General features: G+C 44.2%; 1 protein-coding gene across 1 annotated transcript; it reads left to right on the forward strand.

Moving 5' to 3' along the window:
• Positions 1-14,833: 14,833 nt before the first annotated feature.
• On the forward strand, positions 14,834-19,929 carry LOC101015976 (olfactory receptor 10P1). Its single transcript, XM_021922481.2, has one exon. It carries the CDS (start codon positions 17,800-17,802, stop codon positions 18,739-18,741), a length of 942 nt encoding a protein of 313 aa, XP_021778173.2. The 5' UTR covers positions 14,834-17,799; the 3' UTR covers positions 18,742-19,929.
• Positions 19,930-23,314: the final 3,385 nt, after the last annotated feature.

The raw sequence follows: 23,314 nt of genomic DNA on the forward strand, positions 1-23,314 counted from the left end.
ATGGAGTTTTCTTTTCCTCCCTTTGTAATAATATGTGCCAAGGTCTTCTATGAGGAGGAGGGGGACAATGGAGCTCAGAACTGCTGTAAGTTTGCAATGCTATTTTAATATGTGTAAAGTAATAAAGTTTTTATCCTCAAAAGGCAACATCTTCTGGGGGGTGGGGATATGGATGAAGGAAGAAGAAAGGGGGGAAATAAAGGCTAAAGAAGAATTGAAGAGGGAAAGAAAGGAAAGCAACAAAAAAAATGGGAAGGCGAGAAGGAAGAAGGTGGGAGGGAGAGGAAATTAGGAGCCCCGTAACCTCGAGGCTGCCATTTACAAATAGATTTTAAGGTGTTTTCTAAGGAAGAGTTCTCACAAATTACTCTGTACTTGGAAATTTCCTTGTAAGTACAAGATTTTTAAATATGTTATTGAAATATGAAACTTGATTTGTGAAGACACAAACCTTTTTTTAACTTCTATTTAAAGGTTGAACATATGGATATGACCTGGCCAGATAGGTTGGATGCTTGGAACAAATCTAATGAGTAAAAATATATTTCTAGATTTCAGTATTTCTAAGACCATCCATGGTTTCTAGATATAAGAATTGAGGCCAGGCGCAGTGGCTCACGTCAGTAATCCCCACACTTTGGGAAGCCAAGGTGATTGGATCACTGGAGGTCAGGAATTCGAGACCAGCCTGGTCAACATGGTGAAACTCCGTCTCTACTAAAAATAAAAAATAAAACTTAGCTGGGCATGGTGGCACATGCCTGTAATCCCACCTGCTCAGGAGGCTGAGGCAGGAGAATCGCTTGAATCTGGGAGGCGGAGGTTGCAGTGAGCTGAGATCGTTCCACTGCACTGTACGCGACAGAGAAAGACTCCATCTCAAAAAACAAAAAACAGAAAAAGTGTTATCAAAATCCCAAAATAGCAGAACTTGAGTAATTGGCATATGAGGATTCACTATAATCTTCTCTATTTTGCCTGTCTATAAAAAATGTTTAACTTTTTTAACGTGTAAACATAAAATGGGTGGTGCTCAAATCAAATCACTATCTTTTTTGGTCTCAGGTTTGATATACTTTCTAAATAAAAAGAGAAACAGAGACAGACTTCGGCAGCCCTGATAGGGTAAAGCAATCACAGATCAAAGTCGGAAACATTTAAATAGCCACAGGCCAACAATCAGTAGCCACTAAGCTTGGTTTTAGTTCTGTTTTAGAGAAAAGTTTAAAGCCTTAAAGCAAATGTGGCTTGAGTTCTTGGCCATTCTATTCATTATATCTTGAAATCATGGTGGTCTAAGAAACACTAAAATCTACAGATACAGTTGCTCATCAGATTTGTACCAAGCATCCAAACTGTCTGGCCAGATCACATCCATATATATATATATTCATCTTTTAAGTAGGCATTTCAAAAGAAAAATTTCGCATCTTTACAAATGAGCTTTTATGTCTCAATAAAATGTTTTAACAATTTATACTCAGAAGGGAATTTCCAAATAGAAAGCAATTTCTGGGAACCAATGCTCTGAACTCCTTTAAATCAATTCGTACACAACAGTTTCAAGATTAGAGTCTCTCTCTCTCTACCCCACCCCCTAAAAGAATTTCCAACATCTTTCTAAGCTGAAAAGGGACAAGAAACTCCTTTTTGTTTCTGATAAAAGCAATTTTAAGGTGATTAAAGTAGCATGTTCACAATATTTTTAAATGCGCATCATTCTCAGCTTGTGTTTATGTAAGAAAACTTCATGTTTCATTCCAAAAACTCCAGACATTTCAATAAAAGCATTGTGTAGTCCTGGGTTGCATACCAAATACACAGAGAAATCATTTGAAATCGGCGTCCTGAGAAAGAATGTGCGTATTGAATGTAGCTGGCTAGAAGACAGGCTATGTTGTTACATACAACGCAACTGTTTGTTAACAACCATGTTCATTGATGATCAGGTGTGATGTTTTAAGCATTTTCTCTCCAAACATAATAGTCTGTTATTTGTGATAATATGTTACTTTATCATGTTTTAGGCAATTGGCTGAAGGTTTAGGGTAGACATGTATCACATAATGTTTTTTCCCACTCAAAATGATGAGAAATAGGTTCCCAGTTAGCATATTCACACAGAACATCTGATTTTCATGAACAGATTATTGATATTAAACAGGAGATGGCTGCGTAAGGATTCAGATAACTCAACACAGCATTGGAAGCCTGAAGACAACAAAGCAATACCTTAGAAATTCTAAAGAAACATTAATTTCATCTGGACTACTATACCCAGCCAACTCTCAATCAAGTACAAAAATAGAATATTTTTTCAGATGTGCAAAGTCTCAAAAATTGTATTCCACCATTCAATAGCACATGGAGCTACTGAAGCTTACAAAAGTAAGCTAAGAAAGAGAAAGACATTGGGTCCAAGAAACAGGAGCTCTGATTAAAAGAGAGATGAAAGGCCGGGCGCGGTGGCTCAAGCCTGTAATCCCAGCACTTTGGGAGGCCGAGACGGGCCGATCACGAGGTCAGGAGATGGAGACCATCCTGGCTAACATGGTGAAACCCCGTCTCTACTAAAAAATACAAAAAAACTAGCCGGGTGTGGTGGCGGGCGCCTGTAGTCCCGGCTACTCGGGAGGCTGAGGCCGGAGAATGGCGTGAACCCGGGAGGCAGAGCTTGCAGTGAGCTGAGATCCGGCCACTGCACTCCAGCCTGGGCGACAGAGCAAGACTCTGTCTCAAAAAAAAAAAAAAGAGAGAGAGAGAGAGAGAGATGAAAGATATCTCCAGACACCCCCAGAGAAAAGCTATGCCGAAGGCTGGCGAAAAATCAGTCCAGAGGGCTACCTGTTGACACCCACCTTCCACATACTACCCTCCACCAAATACACCACAAACATCCATAGGCAGATCACACTCAAACTACGCACAATTCGCACCTCACTCACGGCATACACACTACACACAGGCTACAGGCTTGGTCCCCAGAGTCTGTGACTAATGGAAATATTGGACATTCTCAGGTCCCAAGGTTAAGAAAATACTGTCTTTCTCCGTTCCAAAATCAAAACAGACTTCTGATGACCTTCCAAGCCAGAGGTCCCCTCCTTCAGTGGGGCAACCCCTCAAGAGCCTCTTTCTACTTCACACACACTCTGGGAGTGTCACCTCCCACTTTCAGGGGTCACCTAGCCCTTCAGTCATTCAGCCAAGCATCCACATCTCCACCTATACATCCTCTGTTCATCTGGCCAATTGCCCATCTACTTATGTGCCTATATGTCCACCAATCAATCAAGTTGACCACCTACCCTGGACTCGTCAGGGTAGTTTTCAGACCCACAAAGAGCCTTAACACAAACTGCTCTCTAGAGAGCTGCTGTTCCACCTTCATTTCGTGTCTCTGTGAATGAAGCAGGAGAGCTACCCCAGGAGCAGGAAGCCTGGCCCACTTTCTCTGTCCTCAGGCCCAGGGGCCTGAATTTTTTCCCAGAATGTTTTCAATCCAAGGTTGGATGAATCCACAGATATGGAACCCATGGATATGGAGGGTTGACTGCATACATGTGCACACAGTCATCCCTCGGTATCCATGGGGGAATGGGTCCAGTACTCCCTACAAATACCAAAATCCAAGGATGCCAAGTCCCTTACATAAAATGGTGTAGGATTTCCATATAACCTATGCACATCCCCACATATACTTTAAATCATCTCTAGATTACTTACAATACGTAATATAATGTAAATACTATGTAAAGAGTTGTTATGCTCTACCGGTTTTTTTCATTTGTATTATTTTTTACTGTTGTCTTGCTATTTTTCTTTTTCTTCCAAATATTTCTAATCTGCTTCTGGTTGAATCTACAGATGCAGAGCCCGTGGATACTGAGGGCTGACGACATCTATCTACAGCCATGCACCGCATAAGCACATTTGGCCAATGCTGGTACATATACAGTGGTGGTCCCATAAGATTGTAATATCACATTTTTACTGTACTTTGTCTCTATATAGATACACAAATACTTACATTGTATTACAATTGTCTACAGTAATCAGTACAGTGACATGCTGTACAGGTTTGTAGCCTGGGAGCAATAAGCTGTACTATATAGCCTAGTTGTGTAGTAGGCTATACCATCTAGGTTTGTGGAATTGCACTCTATGATGTTCACACAATGATGAAACCACCTAATGAGTCATTCTCAGAATGCACTCCATCATTAAGTGATGCGTAATGGTATTATTCATGACAGGATTGTCTTACCTGATGGGGAAAACCAAATTATTCACTCCTAAAGAATATGAGTCTTTGGTGGTCTTACTCTACTGGTTTTCCCATGCAACCAGCACACCAGACAATCCCCTGGGGGTTGGTTTGGCTTGGTTGGTTTGGGGTTTGGTTAGGATCACTATGTTTTCCCTCTTGGGTTTTAAAGTGAGCACCTTCCTGCTCACATTGTGTGACAACCCTATATCAATAAGATAATCACCATCAATCCAACATGAGATTCTTCTCTTTTTTGCTTATGTGCACAGTGTCATGAGAAGCCTTAAATGGACAGAAATAAGTCTGAACTTCTAATTCTATGAAACCATCCTTTTGTCCCTGGTAGTGGCATTCCTGCTATGTTGGTTAAGGTACAGGTTAATTGCTATAACAAAGAAACTCAATAGCACAGTGGATTAAATAAGATTAAAATTTCTTTTCCTGTAATGAAACTGAGATATGCTCTCCAAAGGTGAGAGGTCCAGACCTGCCAGTGTGGATCTGCTATGTGAAGTGATGCCAAGATCCAGCTCCCTCCAATATCCTTGCACCTGCCATCTCCTCAACTCCTCATACACAGGAGTATGAGGGTATGTGTTACCTCCATACCCTCATACTAACCCAAGGGAAGGAACAAAGAAATTCTGTGTAGGCAGCTTGAACACTAAGGAGATCACTGTCTTAGTATATTTTCTGCTGCTGTAAGAGAATATCACCTGGGTAATTTACAAACAATAGGCATTTACTTGGGTCATGGTTCTGGAGGCTGCTGGGAAGTCCAGAGAATGGTGCTGGCATCTAGTGAGGGCCTCTGTGCTGCAGAAGGTAGCAGCCAGAATAGAAAAAGAGCGTGCATGGGAGAGAGAGTCCATATAACAAAGCTGCCCGCACAATAACCCACTCTCGAGAAAACAGCATTCATTAATCCACTCATGAAAGTGGAGCCCCCATGAGCTAATCCCTCCTTTAAAAACCCACCTCCCGATTGTAAACTAGTTCAACCATTATGGAAAACAGTATGGCGATTCCTCAAGGATCTAGAACTAGATGTACCATATGACCCAGCCATCCCATTACTGGGTATATACCCAAAGGATTATAAATCATGCTGCTATAAAGACACATGCACACGTATGTTTATTGCGGCACTATTCACAATAGCAAAGACTTGGAATCAACCCAAATGTCCATCAGTGTCAGACTGGATTAAGAAAATGTGGCACATATACACCATGGAATACTATGCAGCCATAAAAAAGGATGAGTTTGTGTCCTTTGCAGGGACATGGATGCAGCTGGAAACCATCATTCTTAGCAAACTATCACAAGAACAGAAAACCAAACACTGCATGTTCTGACTCATAGGTGGGAACTGAACAATGAGATCACTTGGACTCGGGAAGGGGGACATCACACACCGGGGCCTATCATGGGGAGGGGGGAGGGGGGAGGGATTGCATTGGGAGTTATACCTGATGTAAATGACGAGTTGATGGGTGCAGCACAGCAACATGGCACAAGTATACATATGTAACAAACCTGCACATTATGCACATGTACCCTAGAACTTAAAGTATAATAATAAAAAATAAATTTTAAAAAAAAAAAAAACCCACCTCCCAACATTGTTGCATTGGGGATTAAGTCTCCAACACATAAATTTTGGAAAATGCATTCAAACCATAACAGTAACCCAGAAGTTTCCCACATGAATTCTACTCACATCATTGACCCAAATCTGGTGATTTGATCACATTTTAAAACAAGAAAGCTTAATAACGGTGGGTTCTTGCTTGACAACCAAGTGCCCAGCTAAAAATAGGGGAGTTTTACTGCCAAAAAGTTAAGAGTAAAATGGATAATGAAAGGCCATTTATACCTCCTTAATGTACTAATATCTCTAAATCAACAAAGCCCAGATTCACAAGGACAGGAAGCAAACATTTTGCAAGTAAGTCGTTAGGTTTAGTGGCTAGCTGTGCCACTCCTACTTCAGCCACTTGGTTACCAATGTATTTTGTATTTGTATTTTGTGTTTGTAATTTGACTATTGTATTTTGGCTATGAGAGAATACCACATATTGGTCTGGAGTTCACAGCCTATGTCTCACCTATAAGAGATCACTCAAACTTTTCAAGGTTTTTTTCTCCCAACTGGTGCTGTATTTGAGTTTTTAGTTGGCCATTCTATAGTTCAAAGAAGGCCAGGTGATTCTGGGAAATGAAGTTACATGGGTAACCCCAATGAGTCCTGTGAGCATTAGCACATTGTCTCACTTGTTTTGCTATCTATTTGTTCCTTGGTTAGATGCGATATTATGTGAAATATCATGACAACAAATGCAGTATTCAGTAAGTCCATGGATGGTAAAGCTGGCAGATGCAGGCAGGCAGGCAGGAAAGGTAAATCCATGCCCAGAGTAAGTGATTATCCCAGTGAGTGCAGAGCATTGCCTCCTTCAGGCAAGGGGTACAATGTAATCAAACTATCTCCAGACGTATTACTTACCCATTGCTATGTAACAAATTACTACAAAACGTCCCTGCCTAAAATCACAGACAATTATCATCTCACAGTTTGAGTTGACCAAGAATCCAGGAGAGAGCAATGAGCTGGGTGCCTCTCACTCAGGGTCTCTCAGGCGGATGGGGTCAAGCTTTCACTGAGGGTGCAGTCACCTTAAGGGACAACTGAGGTTGGGGAACCCACTTCTAAACTCATTCGTGTGCCTGTTGGCAGGCCTCAGAAAATCTATTTCCAGGCTCATTCACATGGTTGCTGGCAGGCTTTGGCTCTTCAGTGAGTCTCTCCACAGGCTGCCGAGGGTCCTCAATATGGCAACTTGTGAGAAGGGGGAAGAGGAAGACAGACAGAGGCAGAGGAGAACCAGAGAGGACCCAAGATGAAAACCAAATCTTTTTGCAACATAATGTCAGATATCCCATCCCTTTTGCCATGATCCCTTCAATAAAAGCAGGTCACTGGTTCCAACCTATACTAAAAGGGAGAGAATTACACAAATGCACGAATATCAGAAGATGAGGATCATTGAGAACTTTCTGCCTACCACACCAAGCTATTGTTATTGGCAGGTTACACACTCAGCCATGGTGTAGCCAGACCAGTCTTGGTGAGGAGAACCATTGTTGGTACCTACCTGTGCCTAACCTTCATCCCTTTCACCATCGACATTTTAATTGTGATCCCTTGAATAAGCACCGGAGATGCTGGAGAAAGCTGACTGACATCTACCAGCTGGGTCATCTTGATCCCTCAGTATTAACAGTATCTTCTGCAGTGAGAGAACTTTCGCGAGCATTCACGTTGTCTCACATATTCACAAATAGTCTCGCAGTCTGGACCCATTTTCAAAAGCTCATTCATAGTATAGTAAGATGGTTGACGGCATGAACTCTGCAGCCAGGTCACCGGATTCAAATGCCAGCTCAGCCTTTTACTAGCTGCATGGTCTTGTCCACGTGCCTAACCACTCTATGCCTCAGATTCCTCTTCAGTAAACCGAGCATAATAGTTGAAACTACCCCACAGTGTTCTGGGAGGATTCAGTAAGTTAGTATATAAAAAGTGCTTAGAACAATATCCAACACAGAGTGAGCATTACAGAAGTGTTAGTAGTGATGATGATGATGATGATGATAATGATGATGATGATGATGATGATGATAATGACGACGATGATGATGATGATGATAATAATGATGATGATGATGATGATAATGATGATGATGATGATGATGTGATGATCAGCAGAATGCCTTGTCACTCATTCTCCTGTATTGTTCCTTCTAATTCCTAAACCTCCTACCAAACAAACCATTAGCTGCTGCTCATGGATCAATGTAAATCCATATCTCAGACCATCCTTCTTCCAGGAAAAGCAGACTCTTTAAGTTGTACTATCAAAATTCTGCTCAGCAGGCATTTTTCTTCTCCACTCTTCCTCAGGTCACCCCTTTTTTCCTCAGGGTCAACCCCCATTACTGGGGCTATAATGCCATAGACGTCCATATCTAGTTAATCGCAGCAGAGTTGTGCAAAGTTCTCTGTAAGCTAGACCCAAATATTTTTCCTCCTCCATCAACCAGTCATGAGGAACACTTCATGAGGCCATAGGAAGAAAGGACATTAGTGTGTCAAGAATAGATATGACGGGAGTGTGGACCATGAACTGGCGGAATATCCTTGTGACTTCAGGACTTCTTCAAGTCTGATCTCATGTATGCCTCTTCACTTGAAGACGGGGTGCTTCTGGGCCCGACCATGCAGCTTTATCAATTGGAAAACACCCAGGTCATAAAGGGCAGTTCAGGTTGCAGAGTCACCTGGTATCCCACGGTCAGGTGTTTATCCTCTGCCAGAGATCAAATAACAAACAATGGCCCAGAGCGGTGGCTCACACTTGTAATCCCAAAACTTTGGGAGGCCAAGGCAGGAGGATCTTCTCTGCCTCAAATTCTCAGGAATTTGAGACCAGCCTGGGGAACATAGTGAGACCTCATCACTACTAAAAATTTTTTTAAAATTAGCCAGGTGTGGTGGCACACACCCTGTAGTCCCAGCTACTCAGGGGGGCAGAGGCAGGAGGATCGCTTGAGTCCAGAAGGTCAAGGCTGCAATGAGTCCTGATTGCATCACTGCACTCCAGCCTGGATGACAGAGTGAGAGCCCGTCTCAAAAATACATAAATAAATAACAAACAAGGAGGTATTTCTCAAGAGTATAGTAGTTACTTGGTAAAGAGGGCGTGGACTTTCTCTGAATCCTTGGGGCCTCCACTACAACTCTCCTGTGAGTGGGGCTTTTCACAGGCTCCAAACAGCACCAGTGCAGCCATGGCACTTCTCACACCTTCAGATTCCCTTAGTCATAAAAGCCAGCAGCAGAAATAGCTGTGTTGCAGCCTGGACCAGCCAATATCCTTCTCTTACTCTGGGCCCCTGGCAAACCTACAAGTTTTATGTGTTTAGCTGAAAATATAAAAGTCCTAAGCCTGACAGTTTCTTTCTTTAAGCTGCCAGAGCAGTTGTGAACAGCAACCAACTCATTGTCATTTAACTCCTTGTACTCATACTATGCTAAGGAATCACCATTCAGTGACACTTCAGATGATGATAGGTAATTATTTATGTAACTGTTTCACATCTGAAGGCTGAAAACGAAAGACTGCCAGTCTTCCATCCTCCGATAGTACTGAATCCTCATTGTCTTTAAACCCAATGAGATCAAATGATCAATCCCAGATTTCCACCCTTGCAACAATTTCTGGTACTAAACTCTGTGTCAGTATATGTCAGAGTTCAACTGCAAATAATGGATACCATCCTAGCTAGTTTAAGCAGAAATATGTTTAATTCAGATAATTAGGTACTTATAACACAAAATCAATGGAAGGACTAGAAGAGCACCTTCTCAACTAAGTTTCTAGAAATAATTTTAGAATAACACTGTAGATCAGACCTGCCATAGAATCTGCTACACTGCCAAGGTCAAGAAAGTGAGGCATTAGGAAGACACTGCCCCAGCTGCTGGCTCCAAAACCACATCACCTCCATCTCCATCCATGCCAGGCAAAATGGATACTCCAGACCTTGCCTTTGGACACCCACAGCACTGAGACCTCTGCTACAACTGCCACAGAAAATCTCAACTAACCTTTTCAGGAGAAACAACAGAAGCAAGAGAAGCACTGCCTCTGCCTCACTCCCTCTGCCTTCCATACCTCACACAGGTGCTACAGCTTGGCAGAAACTAGGTCACGTGTAGAGCCTTGAACTGTAAGGGGATTTGGGGAATGCAATCTTTAGCTTTCCAGGCTCCAGGGGACAGAAAGGCATGCATAAAAGTTGGAATGGAATTGAATGTGCAACCTACAATATATGTCAAAACAGCTCTCCTAAGCTATGTACTCACTGTTCTTCCAAGTTCTAAAGCAATAGCTATGAACAAAACAAAGTCCCTGATTTCATGGATCTATCTTCTAGTGGAGGAGAAATACACTAAACACCCAAACAAATAAACAAATGCTGTAATTCTGATTGCTATACATGCAATGAAGAATATGAAACAGGGTGATCAGTGTATGGTACTACTTTATCTAGGGCAGTTCAAGGTCTTTCTAAAGAGGTGAAATTTGAGCTGAGACTTGAATAATAAGAAGTCACTCGTGGGAAGATCCAGGGCAAGAGCCTCTGGACAGACAGAACAGAAACTGCAAAGTACCTGAAGTGTGTAAGAAAGAGAAAGCAGGCTAGCATGCCTGGAGCATAATGGACAAGGAAGACAAGAGCAAGGGGTTTTTAAACATAGGTTGTATTATTATGATTCAGATATGGTATAACCAACAGATCAGGAGACAAGCCATTGGGAAGATAGTCTATTACAATTCCTGAGAAGGGGGACCCGCCACACCATACAGGGCCACATGGGAAAGCACCAGGTCAATCAGAAGGCAGAGGGAGCAAGGGGTAAATGTGGGCAGGAGCCTTTCTTGTGGTTTTCATGGAAGAAATGTGCAAGACAGAGGAATCAGGCTAAACAGGCTCAGAATTGACTGGTTTGAGTAATTTCAGGGGGCTCTGGGGTATAGGGCTGTCTCCAGGGGTCTACCTGACCCTGGGATGATTAGGACTGGGGAATATCGCCCCAAAGTGTTAGAGCCCAATAAAGGAGGCAGTTGAAGGTATGGACCCTGGATTGGTTAGTGTGCGTACAAAAGGCACTGTTGGCGGGATTTTATCTAGGAATTAGCTGACTCTGGTAGGGGCAGTCTCTCCAAGGTCAGTAAGGCCCCAGATGTCAAAACATCAGAAGAAAACAACAGGCCAAAGTGGGGTGTGGTGGTGCATACCTGTAGTCCCAGCTACTTGGAAGGCTGAAGTAGGAGAATTGCTTGAGCCCAAGAGTTGGAGTCCTGCCTGAGCAACACAGCAAGACCCCTTCTCTAAAAACACACACACACACACACACACACACACGCACACACACACGCACACACACACAGAAAGAAAGGAAAGGACAGGCTTAAGACAAGACAACGGATCAATTCATTAGGGTCTTATAAATCAGTGAAAGGAGTTTGTATTTTATGCTCCCTATAATGAAAAGCTATGAGCTGTTCAAGGGAGGCAATGACCAGACATGGTGGCTCCTGCCTATAATCCCAGCACTTTGCGAGGCCGAGGCAGGAGGATCATTTGAGGTCAGGAGTTCGAGACCAGCCTGGCCAACATGGTGAAACCTCATCGCTACTAAAAATACAAAAATTAGCGTGGCGTGGTGGTGAACACCTGTAATCCCAGCTACTGGAGAGGCTGAGGCAGAAGAATTGCTTGAACCCGGGAGGCGGAGGTTGCAGTGAGCCGAGATTGCACCACTGCACTCTAATCTGAGCAACAGAACGAGACCCTGACTCAAAAATAAAAAATAAAAATAAAAATAAAAAATAAAGGAAAGGAATGATATTGTCTGACTTACACTTGGAGAAAATCTCACCAGCTGAATGAGATGCAGAGGGCAAGAAAGGCTCAGTGAAAAACAATTTGCTGAGCCCAGGTTTTAGCAGCAAACATGGTAAGAGAGGGTTGCTTGGGATTGACTTTTTGAGGTAGAACTGTGACAGGACTTGCTGAGAAAAATTAAGTGTGGGATGTTAAAAAAGAAATATTAACAAAATGGACAGCTGGATTTTCGGCCTGAGCAACTGGGTGGCAACAGGTCCCTTACTGCACTGGGGAAGCTCAGGAGAGGAACAAGAGCTCTAGTTGGGACATGGTAAGTTTGGGGTGACTCTGAAACATCTAAGGGGAAGTACTCAGTTGTGTCGATAAGGAAAGGCCAGGGACAAAGAAATATGTTTGCAAGTCATAGAAGTCAAAGGAAGTGTTTCAGGAAGGGGAGGGAACCAAATGTGTTAAAGACTGCTAAGAGATTAAGATGAGGACTGAAAATTAACCACTGGATTTGGCAACATGGAAGTTGTTGGTTATCTTGATAAGAGAAAATTCTGGAGTGGTAGGGACAATTGGAGAAAATGGGAGACAAAAAGTGGAGACAGCAAGTGTCAACTAGAGGACATCAGGGATTTAGGCAAAGGCCCAGGTTATCTCAGGTAACACCTCTGTTCTACCCCTAATGTCACCGCCCTCCATCATCATTTCTATGCTGAAAATATTCAGAAGGCTGAACTCTCTGTGTAAGTGCCTCACTCAGCACATCTGCAATGACGTGGGAGATCCAGGATTGATGGAAACCCAGCTCTCCCTCCTGTGAGCCCCTGGATAAGCAGACAGGCGGTGTCCTCACCGGAACACTTTCTAAAAAGCAAACCAAGCATGGAGATCAATGACTTCACTGGCATAGCCTCTAGAATTCTCCAGGAGCATCTACATTTAACAGGAAGCTGAGATTTCACTCACAGGAGTTAGTTCCCAGGATGAGACTCTAGACAGGAGGGACAGAGACCCTCAAACCTCATGTCATCTGTAACCAAAGAAACCCTTCACAAGTGGGGAGGCGACAGTTATCCCAGAGGAAAAAAAAGGTGTCAGGAGGTTGGCCAGGGGCAATGAGCTTAAGGAGAGGAGAAGAACACAGCAGGCACTGGGGATCCAGACAGAATTATCTGGCCCATGACACTCTCTCAGCTCAGGGTTACCCAGGGAAACCCCAAGAGTCAGGGGTTCCCAAATCTCCAGCAGGGTGGAGGCACAACGCCAGGTGGAGAAAGACACGGGCACCACAGAGGCTGAGGCTTCCAGGGAGGAGAGAGGGCAACAGCAGAGCCTCGCCTGTGCCCAACTGCCCCCCTCCCTGGCAGGATGATCATTTCACCTCCTCGGGTAAGTGCCCCACACAGTGCCAGGAAGCCTTGGGCCTTTCCCTGATGTATCTAGACCCTGCCAAAAACAGGAAGAGAAGAAGAACAGTGAGCAGATCAGGGCCCATTCAGGGCCTTAGGACCTCTTGCTGTGTGTTGGGAGTCAGTATCTGTCCCTGGGCGTGGGAGAAAAAAGTCCAGAGAGGGTTCCCAGATCTCTACTATTGCATTTGCAGAGGTGTGATTCAGGTGTCATTAAGCTGGCTGGACAGGGAGAAGGGCTGGGAAGGAGACAGAGAATGTTGGACAATTTCTGCCAGATAAAATTGTACATAACAGAACAAGGCAAGTGTGTATATACACAGACTGTGCAAGCCTTTGATGTGTGTCATGAGTAGTTATGCTGTGGGGGATGTGTAGCATGTTGTAAGTGTGGTGATCATGTGATAGGCATGTCTGTGGTGTGTCTAATAGGATGGGGTGTGTGGGCTGAAGTGATGGAGTGAGGCAGTTTATAGTGTGCACAGGCTTGTGGGTTTGCGTGCAGTGTGTAAACCAGCCGGGCATCACAGCCTCCACACTGTCTGTGGTCAGCATCTCTCAGGCTCCTGCTAATGGGTCCCATCCCAGAGCCCACAGACAACTCCCTGCATCTTTGCTGCCCCACACCCTCCCCAACACACACACACACACACACACACACACACACACCCCATGTGCAGCTCCCATTAATACTTTAGACAAAACAAAAAATCTGAAAGAACAAAAGCCAGTTTATTGCCTGGCTGTGCTCCCCCAGACCTCTCTGACCCAATAAAGGTTGCCCTTCCCCCATTTCCCCCGTTTCCTGCATCCCCCATTAGGCTCCAGAATCCCAACTCCCTTGCCCCTGAGATGTCAAAGCTACCCCTCAAGATCTGCTTTCTGCTCCATTCAGCCTTTATGGCCTCACCTCCTGCATCCAGGGGTCATGGGGTGACCAGTCCTGTAGCCAGCCAGCCACACCCTGCCGGTCATCCTCTGTCCATCTAGCCGGTTAACTACAGGTTATCTCTTCCCCAGTCCACGTGCCCGTTCGCTGATCAATTTGCCCGTCTGCCTATCTCTCTAAGGCTTATTGGAGGCATAGGGATGGTTTTACGGTTTTAAAAAGAGCCACGGGAGGGGGAAATGGAGAGTTGCTTAATGGGTATAGAATTTCATTTTGCAAGATGAAAAAGTTCTAGAGCTCTGTTGAATATACTTCACAATACTGACACATACACTTAAAATGGTTAAGACAGTAAATTTTATGTTATATGTTTTCACCACAATTAAAAGTAGTGTTTTTTAAAAAGAACTTCGTCCCCTCTCTGTGACCCGCCGGGCAGTTACTCTCTGTCTTTCTCAACGATCCTCTGTGGGAGGCTTTGAAAAGGATAGTGGTGACTCCAGGGCCCATGTCTCCCTGAAGATTGTCCCAACCGTGTCAGGATGTGCGGGAAGAGGAAGAGGGAAATTCACAGAGTCAGAGTGGAAACAGGGAAGGAAGAGCAGACAGTCAGGGAGAAACTTGCCTCTCCACCCTCACGGATGACATCTTGAGGCAAAATCTAATTAGAAGTCTGAGCGTGAAGAAATGCTCACAGTGTGGAAAAGGTGAGGTGAGTGTGGAGGGAGGGAGAGGGCTGGATGAGGACAGGGAGGGTCAAGGAGTCCAGAAGGGGGCAGGGTGAGAGAGGACTGAGGGGAAAAAAAAAAAAAAAAACCCTATTGGCACAATGTACACTATTTGGGTGACTGGTCCACTAAAATGCCAGACTTCATCACTATACACTTCATCCATGTAACCAAAAACCACTTGTACCCCTAAAGCTACTGAAGTTTTTTAAGGATCCCAGTTTTACTAAGAGATGGAAGGTTGGTATTGCCACTCATGTGTCCAACTACAGGAATCCCAAACAATTATAACACAGCCAGACCCATAAAAATGTCCACATGCTTAGCCAATAATATTACTCCTAATTTACCCTAAGGGAAAAAGCTAACAGAGGCAAACTGCGACACACACAAAAATATTGTTTGCATCATTATCTACCATAGCAAAAAAAGATGGGACAGCGTAAAGTGCACGAGGATGAGAAGTGTCTGTTAAATGTTAGTGGAGAAATTCAATGGACTACTACAAGAACTTTCTTAGAAAGATTGTTCAGAATACTATGTGGTCTCATGGCAAAATGCTTACAGCAAACATTAAAAAAGGAAAAGAAGACAAAATGGTATATACACTATGACTACACACATAGCAAGTGGGTTTGCAGTGGGACAAAGACTTGAGGGTGATTACAAGAACAAAAATAATTTAAGGTGATGGAATAATGGTGGATTTATTCCAAATGTTTCCTAAATATTTTTAATTGAAAAACAACAACATTTTTAAAATTTGAAAACGTCAGGATCTATTTCGTGTTTTCTTGGTGATGTGGACATCTGAAAAGTTGGTGGTTTTTTTTCCTTTTTAATCAGCCAGCCCAAAATGTCATGAAGATTTATTGACGAAAGTAGAGAGGACTAATGAACTAAGATACTCCTTCTGTCCAAACTGACTACATGCAAGTTCATCTCTCAAAAGTGTAGGGTGAGGCTATTGGCCTCACTAGAGATATAGTAAGTATGTGGTTGATATCTCAGGCTCGAAATTACAATCCTGGTTCTACTGTTCACTGACTTTGTGATCTTGCATAGGTCATTTAAACTCTCAGAGCTCTGGTTCTTTATCTGCAACGACAAAATAACAATTGTCACTAATGTTGTTATAAAGGTCAACTGATATACTGTATAATCCCCAGCACACAGCACTCTCTAAACATAAGCTAGAATAAATGGTTTAAGGCCACACACACACAAAAAAAAAAAAATATATATATATATATATATATATGTGGCGAGAGAGCAGAGTGAGGGTGGGATGAGAGTTAAGTGCAATGGGTAGAACTTTGAGGCTCTGTTTCCTAAATATGAAGATGGTTAGACTAACCTCATGTGTGGGTCAATGTGAGTGATCAAAGCTCCGCGAATCTTGGGACCAGGACTTCTGAAAGTCCAGTCCAGTTTCCTATCTTTGTCTAACTAGCTGCCTAAATGTAGGCAAATCACTTAATTGTTCTATTTATCAGTTCCTCTGTCTTTATAACTGAGATTCGTTCACTCGCCTAATAAATGTTTAGCGAACACTCGACATGGCCCAAGTACTGAGCTTGTTTTTCTGGTGATTAACCTCTAAGGCAGTTGATAACTTGGTGGTTAAGACCACAGGCTCTGGGGTTAGGCAGACCTGGATTTGAACCCAAACTCTGTCACTTACGAAATGTGTGACATTGAGAAAGTTACTTACACTGTCTGGGCTTCCCTCTCCTTATCTGTAAGATGGAGAAAATGAAGGTTTCTATGTTGTAGTGTAATTAGGAAGATCCAATGATTTAATGAATGTTTAGACCTTCGCATGGTGCCTGGCAGGAACCAAGCACCTGGGAAACACTAGCAGCTGCTAAAATAGGCTACTGCCTCCCCACCTCCCCACCGTGTCCTGCAGGATCTCACAGTGGAGTCATAAGTGCTGGGACCAAAGGACAAGCAACATCTCATGAAAGCAGAGATAAAAGTGCCTTCCTCAAATACTCAAGAGCTCTCTGGTGCAAGAGGAGTTAAACATTGTATGAAACACTAAGCATTTAGCCAAGACCAATACAGTAAAGCCTTTTCCTACAGGCAGAAGAGGCCATAGCTAGAAAGGGCTACCTCAATAGGTGGTGAGTTCCCATCACTGCAGATGTTCAAACAGAGGCTGCATAGCACCCTTCTAAAATGTTGAAGATAAGATCCGAGTACTATCATATGGAAATATATGTTCCTAAATGTCGCTTTTAATCTCGAAATGCCATGGATAATTATTTCTGAGCCTGAGGATCACAGAAAGCTGCCACCGAGATAGCGGAACTTGAGTGAAGGCTTGGAGTATGATGGGATTTTAATACAAAGAATAGAAATATTCTCTGCAAGGAGACACTATGGCAATGCCTGGAGGCCTGAGAGAACAAGGTGTGCTGGGACAGGGCAGCTAGTGTAGCTGAACACAGGGGCTCAGATAAGAGGAGAACAGAGAAATCAGGGAAGGTGTCAGAATCCCAAAGATACAATTGGGCAGTATTATCACAAATAGTCATATCACTGTGTGACACTCTAAATCCACAGCTCACTATGGTGAACATTAGACACCAGTTCGGGACAGTCCCTGGTGCTACCCAGTTTCTTTTGGGCCTCAGCATCCGTCTAGAGAGTACAAAGGGGCCTAGATCATAGCAGCTGCTCCACCCCTCACTCTGGAGAGAGATCCAAAGATCAGAGCTAGAGTCTCTACATATGGGAGTCAGGCCCCAGGCACAGGACAAGAGCACAGGAAACAGTGAGAAAGGCATCGAATCCAGTCAAGAGACCTGGATTCAAGTTCCAGGCCTGCCACTTTCTAGATATTATCTCAGCCACATTATTTAATCTCTCTGAGACCCATGGCTCATTCAGAGAGAAGATATTAATTCTCTCACTTGATTTTGAGAGGAACTGTGTGAAAAGTGCTTTACCAAATTACAGGAATGTTGATTGTTATTTCTAAATAACTTCTCTTCTTGGCTGTGCTTCAGCTTCCGGCCTGGAGTGATGGCTGGGGAAAACCATACTACACTGCCTGAATTCCTCCTTCTGGGATTCTCTGACCTCAAGGCCCTGCAGGGCCCCCTATTCTGGGTGGTGCTTCTGGTCTACCTGGTCACCTTGCTGGGTAACTCCCTGATCATCCTCCTCACGCAAGTCAGCCCTGCCCTGCACTCCCCCATGTACTTCTTCCTGCGCCAGCTCTCAGTGGTGGAGCTTTTCTACACCACCAACATCGTGCCCAGGACCCTGGCCAATCTGGCCTCCCCACATCCCCAGGCCATCTCTTTCCAGGGCTGTGCAGCCCAGATGTACGTCTTCATTGTCCTGGGCATCTCCGAGTGCTGCCTGCTCACGGCCATGGCCTATGACCGATATGTTGCCATCTGCCAGCCTCTGCACTACTCTACCCTCTTGAGCCCATGGGCCTGCATGGCCATGGTGGGCACCTCCTGGCTCACAGGCATCATCACGGCCACCACCCATGCCTTCCTCATCTTCTCTCTACCTTTTCCCAGCCGCCCAATCATCCCACACTTTCTCTGTGACATCCTGCCAGTACTGAGGCTGGCAAGTGCTGAGAAGCACAGGAGCGAGATCTCTGTGATGACAGCCACTGTAGTCTTCATTATGATCCCCTTCTCTCTGATTGTCACCTCTTACATCCGCATCCTGGGAGCCATCCTAGCGATGGCCTCCACCCAGAGCCGCCGCAAGGTCTTCTCCACCTGCTCCTCCCATCTGCTCGTGGTCTCTCTCTTCTTTGGAACAGCCAGCATCACCTACATCCGGCCGCAGGCAGGCTCCTCTGTTACCACAGACCGCGTCCTCAGTCTCTTCTACACGGTCATCACACCCATGCTCAACCCCATCATCTACACCCTTCGGAACAAGGACGTCAGGAGGGCCCTGCAACACCTGGTGAAGAGGCAGAGCCCCTTGCCCTGAAGGGACTCGGAGGATGTCTGCTCACTCACTCGCTGCTCATCCTCCCAGTCTTCAGGGACTGGATTTAAACCCCACTCTCACAGAAATCATGCAAGACTTCAAAAGAAAAGGCTTCTTGGAAGGAAGTGCTGAAATTAAAGCAGAGATAAATCTACATATTGCCTCTTATTCCAGAGTCCACACTCACTATCAGAGCATGGGTTATTAGGCCGAGGTAGAATGGAAGTGATTGCTGCCTTAGGGAAAGAACATTTATTTAGCATCTTCTAGATTGTTTTGGATCCCTGAGCACAGTGATTGCCATGGCTGCACCGGTAGCCAGAGGTCCGTGTCAGTCATGAAAGCAGGTGTCTGTGAACTTGACTTCCAACTAAGTGACCCACCCAAAGCCTGTGTAGGAGTTTACCAAGCCCCTGTGTTACATTTTCTTCCACCTGTGTCTGAGCCTTCCTCTACTCAGTGGAACATCTATTCTGCCCTTGGCCTTCAGGAAGAGGGGCATCTGAGGGTTCCAGTCATAAGGCTCCCTCCTTCCCAAGATACCAGCACAAAAGGCAAGACGGTCAGATGGTGTCAAAAAGGACCAAGTTAGACATCAGGAAAAGCTATCTCCAAGGACAGCCTATACATGTCTCCCAGAAACACACTGGGGTGTCCTGCTCTGGATTCTTTTAGGAAAGAACTGGTCAGGGATTCCAGAAGACCCACCAGCTTGAAAGGCAGGATCCAGAGCTGGAGCTAACCAGGGAGCCAGAAGCAGGACATGGTGGAAGCAAAGCACTCCCATCCCTCTATGCTGAGGTGCCACCGGCTGCCCACCTCCCTCAGGCCAGGGACAGAGGTTTCTCCTGCTTTTGTACCTGGAGTCCCCCATGGCTAAAGAGCAGCAGAAGGCCGAGGCGAAAGGACAGGCTGTTCCAGGTCCCCTCTATCCCCTCACCTCTCACACACCGTTACCACCTTTGTGTCCTCTAGCCAAGAAACGCCAGAAGCTCTGGCTCTCAGTGAGGAGAGACCTCAACATTTCATCAGTAACATGAGCTGTTCAGGAAATGATGGGAACCCAGTCTTCCCTCTTACCACCCCTGTGGTCTTCAAGGAGTCCTTATCCCCCACAGAGACTCTGCTCTTGTGCTAAGGAGTATTCAACCACGGGAATCGGTGTGTTCTTCTGTAGCCCAGCCTCTGCACCCACTTCTTGCTTTCTTTGTTTTTTTTTTTTTTTGACCAAGTTTTGCTCTTGTCGCCCAGGCTGCAGTGCAATGACGCAGTCTCGGCTCACTGCAGCCTCCACCACCTCCCAGCTTCAAGCAGTTCTCATGCCTCAGCCTCCCAAGTAGCTGGGATTACAGGCACACCCGGCTAATTCTGTAATTTTAGTAGAGACGGGGTTTCACCACGTTGGCCAGGTTGGTCTCGAACTCCTGACCTCAGATGATCCCCTCAAAATAAGTCTCATGAAGTTGATCTCATTCCTAGAAGTAGAGAGTAGAATGGTGGTTACCAGAGCCTGGAGAAGGAAGTGGGGAAAGAGACATAGGGAGAGATTAGTCAGTGGATACAAAGGTACATTTAGAAGGAATAAGTTCTAGTGTTCTATGGCACCATAGGGTGACTTATGTCACCTACTGTACTGTAGATTTCAAAATAGCTAGAATAGAGAATTTTGAATGTTTTCAACACATAGAAATGATAAAGGCATAAGATAATTATAAATTTAGAAAGGAGGATTTTTTTTTTTTTTTTTTTTTTCCTAAGACAGGGTCTCACTTTGTCACCCAGGCTGGAATGCTGTGGTATGATCTCAGCTCACTGCAACCTCAACCTCCCTGGTTCAAATGATCCTCCAGCCTCAGCTTCCCAAGTAGCTGGGACTACAGGCACATGCCACCACACCAGCTAATTTTTTGTTTTGTTTTTGTTTTTGTTTTTGTTTTTTTGTAGAAATGGGGTTTCACCATGTTGCCCAGGCTAGTTTCGAACTCCTGAGTTCCAGTGATCTACCCACCTCAGCCTCCCAAAGTGCTAGGATTATAGGCGTGAGCCACCACCCTTGGAAAGAGGCTTTATTTCTTAAAAAACTGTTGCAGCATGTAAGGTGGCCATTCTAACAGGCTGGGAAGCATAGGCTCCAGTCAAAGCCCAAAAGGTAGGCACTTCAAGGGAGAGGCAGGTGGAACAGGGATTTATGTGCTAAGCAGGTTGGCCAAGTGTACACATTCAGTAGGTTACGGGAGGACCTAGGAATATTTCTGAAGGTGGTCCTAACATGTATGTGCTAAATAAACATGTATGTAGCATATGACCCATGTTCACCTTGGGGTGCAAACTTAACATTTAAATGCATTACAATTTAGGGGCCAATCAAAGCTGTAGCTATGGCTTCTGGAATAGGGGAGTCAGTCAGTAAGTGTCTGGTGGTGGAGGAGCTACAACTGTTTTACTATTGCTTATCTCAAGGCCAGAGTTGTTTAGCTGTTAAAGAAAAAGGAAAACCTTATAGCAGTTAGAACGTAGTTTATTCTTTAAGTATAGGAATATGTGACTTAACCTTTGCCTGGCGTGGCCTTAAGTCCTGTTCACAATTTGGTATCTTATTGCCACAAAGAGTCTATTATGTCAATCTCATGATCTCTATTTTAACATTAATGCTGGTCAATTGTTGTGTCTAAACCATAGAAGAGAGGAGGTATAATAAAGCGTGTCTGACCTTCCATTCCATCACGGCCGAGGACTCAGTTTTTGAGGTTTCTCAGTGGGTGGGGGACTTAGGATTTCATCTTTAGTTTACAATATGCTAAATATCTTGATTTACTTATTATACAAATGTATATGTGTATTGAAACATCACACTGTACCCCACAAATATGTACAATTATTATGTGTCATTTAAAATAATAGGCCAGGTGCAGTGGCTCATGCCTGTAATTCTAGCACTTTGGAAGGCCGAGGCAGAAGAATTGCTTAAGACTAAGAGTTTGAAATCAGCCTGGCCAACATAGCGAGACCCTGTCTCTATTTAGGTTTTCTTAATTAAAATAATAAAACAAAATAAGTGTCACACTCCCTGCATTCACCACTATCTCCCAGTTACAGACAGAGGATCCATACAAATTACAGGTCACTCCAAGCAGGGGCTCACCGTTTGAAGGGAAAAGAGTACATGTGGCCAAAGGCAGGCCAGCCTGAAAGAAAAACCAAAGAAGGCAAAACTGCTCTCTACACTACCATGAGTAACTAAGGTCACTCCCCCAGCTATGAAGAAGCAAGTCAGGGCCAGAAACGGCGGCAGGAAGTGTTTCTACCCTTGTTTGTCTCTGGGAGCGGAATAAAAAATCCTTTCACCTTGTGGAAAGCCTAAGGTCAGGGTAATTACTAGTGCTCCCATCTCCACTGAGAACAGACCATAAGGATGTCATGGGTCACTTGAGAACTTGGGGGCTCATCCTCAGTGACAAGATCAGGTTTGAGTTTTAAAAGATCATTCTAGCTGTGGTATGGAGAATAGGTAATAGAGACACCAAAAACAGACACAGAGACCACAAACCAGTCCATCAGTCAGGGTACTTGGTTGCAAGCAACAGATTCCACGCTGATCATCTTAAGCAAAGACTAACTATTCAAAGAAGGTTTCACGGTGCACAGCGTCTCCAAGGGGACCAGGTTCCCCAGCCAAGTGGCCGGGGTGGCACTCAGCACTGAGTGTCAACTCCACGGCACTGGCAGCACAGTTCACGCAGCACTGCCCAGTGACTACAGCTGGCTCTCGGGATGGCATGCCTGGGCTCTGCCAGATGCCTTCCCTACAAACTCCTTAGATGGTGAATTCTGCATCCTCCTTTGTAGGATCTGGAAAAGCAACTTACCTTGGGGAATGAAGACCAGTGAGGCATAAAACTTCCCAAACGTGGAAAGCGTGTTCAAAGACACTGGACAGACAGAAAAAAGACAAACGTCCCCCAGAGATGCCACTGCTGCAACCAGGATCCAGGTGGCCAAGACACTCTACTGAAAAGATAGAGAGATACAGTGCAGTGATCTGGAGCAGGCAGAACTTGAGATGATTAGAATCTGAACAGGAAGCATGGAAAGACAGTCAAACCAGAATGAATAGTAATAAGAATAGCTAACATCACATACATGCTATGTACCAAAGACTATACGAACCTCTTGACTAATAACTGTCTTATTTAATCCCCACAAAAACTCTACGAGGTACAGATTCCAATTTTATGGGACCTAAAGCTTATACAATTTAGGACTGCTCTATTTAACACAAAGAACCTACATGTACAAATATTAAATTAGCTACAAATATTTATTTAAAATAAAAACATAAATTACCAAACTTAGAAATGTTTTTAAACTGGTAAATGCCAGAAACATCAAACAATTCAGAAAAAATATATATTTGTATTAATTAACTGTCTATCTCAATAATTCCTTATTTCTCATGGATTTTGATGCATACTATTTGATCACCTTTTCATATGACAATTATCTTTGTCTTTTGTCTTTTTTTTTTTTTTTTTTTTTGAGACAGGGTCTTACTCTCATCCAGGCTGGAGTGCAG

The sequence above is a fragment of the Papio anubis genome, chromosome 9, assembly GCF_008728515.1.
Source record: "Papio anubis isolate 15944 chromosome 9, Panubis1.0, whole genome shotgun sequence".
NCBI classification, from domain to species: Eukaryota; Metazoa; Chordata; class Mammalia; order Primates; family Cercopithecidae; genus Papio; species Papio anubis.